General features: G+C 50.4%; 1 protein-coding gene across 1 annotated transcript in view; it reads right to left on the bottom strand.

The window, feature by feature from the left end:
- The window catches only part of LOC107117262 (A disintegrin and metalloproteinase with thrombospondin motifs 9-like), a gene marked incomplete at its 3' end in the record, with an annotated part of 51456 nt that extends 45731 nt beyond the window's left edge, over nt 1-5725 (bottom strand). The window contains exons 1-3 of the mRNA XM_015419354.1: nt 5579-5725; nt 4066-4472; nt 614-776 (exon numbers count right to left, since the gene is read on the bottom strand). Of these exons, the coding sequence (XP_015274840.1) occupies nt 614-776; nt 4066-4472; nt 5579-5684 (676 nt within the window). The remainder of the gene's footprint in view (nt 1-613; nt 777-4065; nt 4473-5578) is intronic.
- Nucleotides 5726-6000: the final 275 nt, after the last annotated feature.

Here is a 6000-nt window from a genome sequence, read left to right on the forward strand (position 1 = left end):
TAGCAATCAACATGTGCTCCACAGAGACATGTGAATTAACACAGGGATGCAGTCCTATTATAAATGAGATCTAACTGTAACAGGCTTTTTTTAAAAAAAAAAAAAACAGAAATAAATGTGCTTGTGGACAAGCTTAACGGGAGACCAGAAGGACCCCAAAGTGCTTCAGAGTCTTTTTCAGGTAAAAACTACACTGTATTGTAGTTTGAAGGTGAAAGAGGGTAAGTTTCCATACACAAGGACTGAGAGACAGAAGGAGAATTCAGAATTCGAGTGATAAAAGGTACAGTTGGAAGCCATTGAGCTTTGCCTCTGAGAGATCAATAACATCAGAGCTCAAAGACATCCTAGGTGAGCAATACCACCAAGTTATTAACTCAGGAAAGCTATTTCTACTGGAAGTAAAAAGAAGAGGAAAGTATCTTTTCACGACACAGGTCTCAATGGTCTCCCTTACTTCAGAATTGTTTTACCTTTCTCAAAGTTCTGTAAGCTGCCTTGGGCCATTGGGTGGGGGTAATGGGGACAGGAGAGAGACAAGATATAAATGTTTTCATTACTGTAATTAGTTAAACTGAGAGTGAAGGTCTGGGGAAATGGAAACATCAAGTACCTGAAGTGTCACAGGTCTGTCTGTCCCTTGGAGGGTCCGTTGGAGGTACTCTGTGTCTGTAGACCACGTGTGGCTTCGTATGCTCTTCTTCATATTCTTGCTGGGCAGATGTCAATAGTGGTTCTACGAAATAGTCTCCATCATGTGACCTGAATGTGCCTAGCTGAGGAGGAACAAGATACCAATAGTGAAGCTTTTAATGGCACTCTGCTAAGGAGAAACTTTTAAATCTACTTTTAAAACACAGTTCTACACAAGGGCTGCGTCAGCATCGCAGGATTGCCTAGTCATATCAAATTTGCGTTAGCACACACGGCATTTGGCAAGTACGCTTTGTGGCCCTTATCAACGGCCACTTCACACATTATATACAACTAATCTGTTAAGTCGATGCCTTAAAATTATGAAATATGAATGCTATAACCTTCATGTTGAGAAGAGTATACAATCCAGTAGCAGGGCCACTTCCAGGTTGGGGGAGGGGGCAAAGGCAGAGAGTTCCCAAGGGGCACCTTTCCTATCCTCTGCCCACCAGTAGGACTCCTGGCTAACTCTTGCCTTCCCCTCCCACCCCACATGCTCATCACCCCTCTCATTGTTCACACTCCTAGATCGCAATACATCCTTGTTTCAACAGTGTTGGCAGTGCACGCGGCGGAGAGTGTTGCAACTGTGACCGTCAGGACACTGGTGCACACCACCCATACACTCTTCCCTAGAAGTGCTGGGCAGCCAGGAGAACAAGTGGTAGACCACTTACAAGCCCCCATGAAGGGGAAGGGCATACAGGTGGGTGGCATGTGAGGTATGCTGGTAAGTGCTAGGATCAGTTGTAGGGTTGCTAACTCTGGGCTGGAAAATTCCTGGAGATTTTGGGGGCAGAACATGGGGAGGGGAGGGTATGGGAGCACAGCAGGGTATAATGCCATAGAGCTCAGCCTCCAAAGCAGCCATTTTCTCCAGGGGAACTAATCTCTGTTCTCTGGAGATCAGTTGTAATTCCGGGAGATCTCCAGGTCCGGCCTGGAGGCTGGCAACTGAGGTAAGTAGGCCCTGCCAGGAACACTGCACCCCAGCAGCTGCCCCACCTTAGGGTATTCTGACATAGAACTGTACAGGTGTCCCAAACACATTAGTTGCATCTCTTTGCTGAGCATATGTTCAGGTCGAGCCATGCATGATGCTCAGGTTCTGTAACATGAATTCCCAACCTGTTATCTGACCCTAAAATGCAATTGGGGGGGGGGGGTGAACCAGGGCAGTGACTCCAGGAAATGGGAGGAAAGTTAACTCTTTTCTGCCACACCATTCCTCAGACTGCTTTAAACCCCAGTAGGGAAAAGACAGGTAACCTTACTGTAGATACAGACAGGGTCCACAGTGGGGGGGGGGGGGAATTACTGACAGTGCTACAGCGTAAGCTTTTTTGTGTGAGAGCTCATTTCAGCAGATGCACCAGACCGCACATGGGATGCACATGATGAAGTCAGCCCAAAAAAGTGCATGCTGGATACGGTTTGCTAGGCTTTTAAGGTATCACTGCACGGGATCTCACAAATACAAGTTCAGGAATGATCAAGACTGGACAGAATGCAAAAACTCCTTGGATCCTCATAAAGGCACTTGCTGCTTAGGTCCCTTATGTGTATTTCCAACAAACCTGCTCCTTTCTTTGCCCTCCCCTCCACCCGCCCAACCCCAAGAAAAACCTCTCTAGAAATCTTTCTTCCCCTTTCCACCTTAAGTTTCCAAGAGCCAAGGGGCTGGGAAAGTTCCTGAACTCCCTTAAGGTCGATCTTAGTAAGAAGTCACAATGCCAAAGTTTGGGGTGATGCCTTCTCCTTGAGGAGGTGGGTGGGAACTATTTCCTTCTTCTAGCCATGCATGTCCAGAGGGCTGAAATAACACACTCCCGCCTCCTGCCGAGTCTTCTCCGCAGAACCCTGGGCGGGCGGTCAGGCCTCCCTTCCCACCCACTGCCTCCGCCCACCGAATATCACAACAACAACAAGCCCGTGAGACTACTACAACTGCGCAGGCAGCACTTGTGGTACTACTTCTAGGGCACTACCAGTGGGAATACCAACTACCGGACAGCCCTGCCTGGCTGGTGAGTATGTCTAAACTTGGCTGCTTTGCATCTCTCCGTCTGGAGTAGAGGGGGGGGGGAGTCAGGGGGCGGGGTGGGGAGAGGAGGAGAATCTCTTTCACTCAGTTACGTCTCAAGAATATATTCCCTCACAGAGAATAAATATCCCACACCTCTGCCCCTTTCCAGTCAGCCCGAGTGCTAATTTTGGCAGCAAAACAAAAAAGCTGAGAGCAGGATGGATCGCCAAACTTTGGGGAAGTGAGAGCCCAATGCGATTACAGCTTGGGAAAATCCCCCCTCCCCCAAAACACACTGACGCATAGGAGAGCACAGTATCATTCTCTCCTCTCCTCCATAACCCATGGGGTGGGGGGGCGGGGCTCCCATAGTAAGAATTGGTCTCAGAATTGACAGCTCCGTACCCTAAACACATTAACTGTGAGGTAAGCCCTCGCTGGTTGTTTTTTTTTAAGGGCTCTTCAAAAAGCCATGTGTTGCAGGGCACAGAATTACTGTGTCCGAAAGGCAAGCGGGGTCTCCTATCTTGAGGGAGTCCCTAGAGGGAGCAGGAGGAAAGGAACGCGCAGTTTCTATTTTCCTTCCTCCACCTTAAATGTCTTCTGTTGCAGGGCGCAAAGCACCACCCTTGTTTGGGGGGTCTGACTAGCCTCCTCCCCAATCCACCCATCTCCCTCCCCCTCCTCCAAAAGCCGCCTGGGGTAACCCCACCTCCTTGCTTCCGTTCCCATTGCGAGCCCTCCTGCACGTCAGAGCAGTTCCCCTGCAAAGTTGCCTCGGACACTGCCAGGAAAAGTGCCTGGCTTTAATGGCTCTTTGGAGAAACTACAGCATTTAATAATTACCACGGCTGGTTCCTGGCAGCCCCCTGTTCTTTCCACACACACACACAACACGCCTTTTCCCATCAATCTCCTTATAAGATAAACCTTTGCCCCCCCACCCCCCCACCCCACTTCACTGATGCTGCTGCCTTAACTTTCTTTCCCACCCGGGTTGCAAAGGAGATGAACTGGTTGAAATGTGTCCAGCCGGATGCTGGATGGTTTGAAATTAAGAAGGGAGAAGAAAGAAAAACTGGAAGTTACAACATCTGTCAGTTCGAAACAACGTTGGGATGGGTGGGTTAGGGAAAAGGAGTTTTATTTCATTCAATTTCCTATTCCCTGCAATCCCCGAGGCTGCAGAACACCTCGAGAAGGATTTTCAGAGATAGCTGAATCTCACAGACATCAAGAATGAAGCACAGGTTTCAACAAACGGGGCCATTCCGTGCCATCCTGCAAGTCGTCGTGTCAAAGGGGGAGTCCAAAGGAAACCGGCACCCAGCGAAGGCACTTACCATCCCAGAACAGAGGCTGATCACGGCAGTATGTTGGGGCTTCGTATTGACATGGCCTCTGTAAAAGCAGTGCTTAATATCGCTCTCCTCTTCGGGGTAAAAGTTCGTTTGGTTAATCCCCGGCTCTCCGAGGAAGCTAACAGTGAAGAGAGGGGCAATAAATCCCGACTGGGCTGTCAGATTGAAGAAAAAGTGCTGCCCGAAAGCTGAGAGCTTGTAGTGGGCTTGGCTGGTGTTGGAAGAGGAGGGGGAGGAGGTAGCATCCAGGCCCCAGGGGGACTCGGGGTCCAAAGGCAGGCTCCGCTTCGTCCTTTGAAAGTGGACCTTGGCAGGGAAGGGCTCTCCGAACTCGTTCACCCGGGTTGGAGTCACTATCTCGTACTCGCTCAGGACGTCCAGGAGTTTAGCTGTTGAAAAGTTAAAACGCAAGAGTTCCTGTGAACAGAGGCAGAGGCGTGTGCGAGCGCTGGCGTGGGGGACCGTATTGAGTGCTACTTCGATCTACCACGTGAGACAACTGCAGGGAAAGGAGCCAGCGGCTGTACTAGGAGCTGGGCAAACAGCACACCACCACCACCCTCCCCAAGATCTGGCTAAGTGCGTGGCCGAAAAATTGGGTAAGACCCGGATTCCTGTCAGGCAGGACTGACCCCTGGGTCTTTCTCTAACAGGCTGACAGTCTTATCGCCGACTTAAGCCCTCTTTTCCTTCCTCTGCACTCTTATCAAGTATTGAAAGCCGGGTGTTCCAGGCAGCAACAGAGGGTTAGGGAGCTTCCCGGTTAGGGCACTGGCCCATGAATTGCCTCGCAGAGGATGCATGCCCATAACAGTCCAGTTCTTATATAACCTGGCTGGGCATTGCAAAATAGCGAGCGAGCGAGCCCGTTAGCAACTGCAATGCAAACTGAGCGTAGAAACCCGCCTACTAGCCTACACACATGTACGAACATTCCAAGGCTAAGACAATCTAACCCCATAAGCTCGGGCATTTTTACCTACACCGTTGTAGTCAATGAATTCTCGGCCCGTTTGGAGGGAGGGTCAACCTATTTTATAACAGTTTAAAACTACAGCCTTCTCTAGATTTAAACTTTCCTTTTTTGGGGGGGGGGACGCGAGTCGTCTGCGAACTGAAAAGTTTCGGGACAAACAGAAGTTTGCAGCTGCTTGGAGCAGAAATACACGTGACACGCTGGAGGGGGGCTGTTTTTTGAAGGCTGGGGAGCAGATCGCCGCTTGCAAAGCTACAAACCACGGGCTCTCGAGCACGATATTGCGGGGCTACAAGGCTAACATTTTGTAGGCGGAGACTTGCCTACGCCTGGATTTACAGATGCTTAATAACGCTTAGTAGGATTTCTCTCTCCCCCCCCCCCCCCCCCCCCCCTTCTATGGCAGCGCATTCAAACGTAACCCCCAGCAAAGCAAGAGCTAACTTCTACCCCTTGGGGGGAAAAAAATGTAAAAATCAAAAATCCTGAGTGCTGCCGCTTCTGCTGCCAGCATCTTACCTTGTCTCGGATGCAGCCCCTGAATCCTTGCTGTTACACCGGCTACATTCAAGAAGTCTTGTAGGAACAGCGTGCTTAATCCCACTGCCCATAACACAAGCTGCATGGTGGTTTGTGCCGCTTCGTTGCAGCGGCCAGCCTAGTTTCCACCCCCCCGTTTTGAAAAAAAAAAAAAAAACAAACCACCCTTCTTTCGCCTTCTTGCAGCCGGGGGGGCGGAGAGGGGAGGGGAGGTGGGTTGGAGCCAAAACTTCAGAGAGTTTTTTCCCTCTCTCTCCTCCTCGGCTACTCTCTGCGCCCCCCCACCTCCTCCCACAACTTCACTTTTACGAAACGTGGGGATCACTCTCCTCTAGTGTGTCTCCCCTGGGCTCCGCTGTGGCAACAACCGCCAGCTCTGGAGAGTTGACCGGGAGGAGCGG

This window comes from Gekko japonicus, unplaced genomic scaffold, assembly GCF_001447785.1.
Source record: "Gekko japonicus isolate JY-2015 unplaced genomic scaffold, Gekko_japonicus_V1.1 scaffold307, whole genome shotgun sequence".
NCBI lineage: Eukaryota > Metazoa > Chordata > Lepidosauria > Squamata > Gekkonidae > Gekko > Gekko japonicus.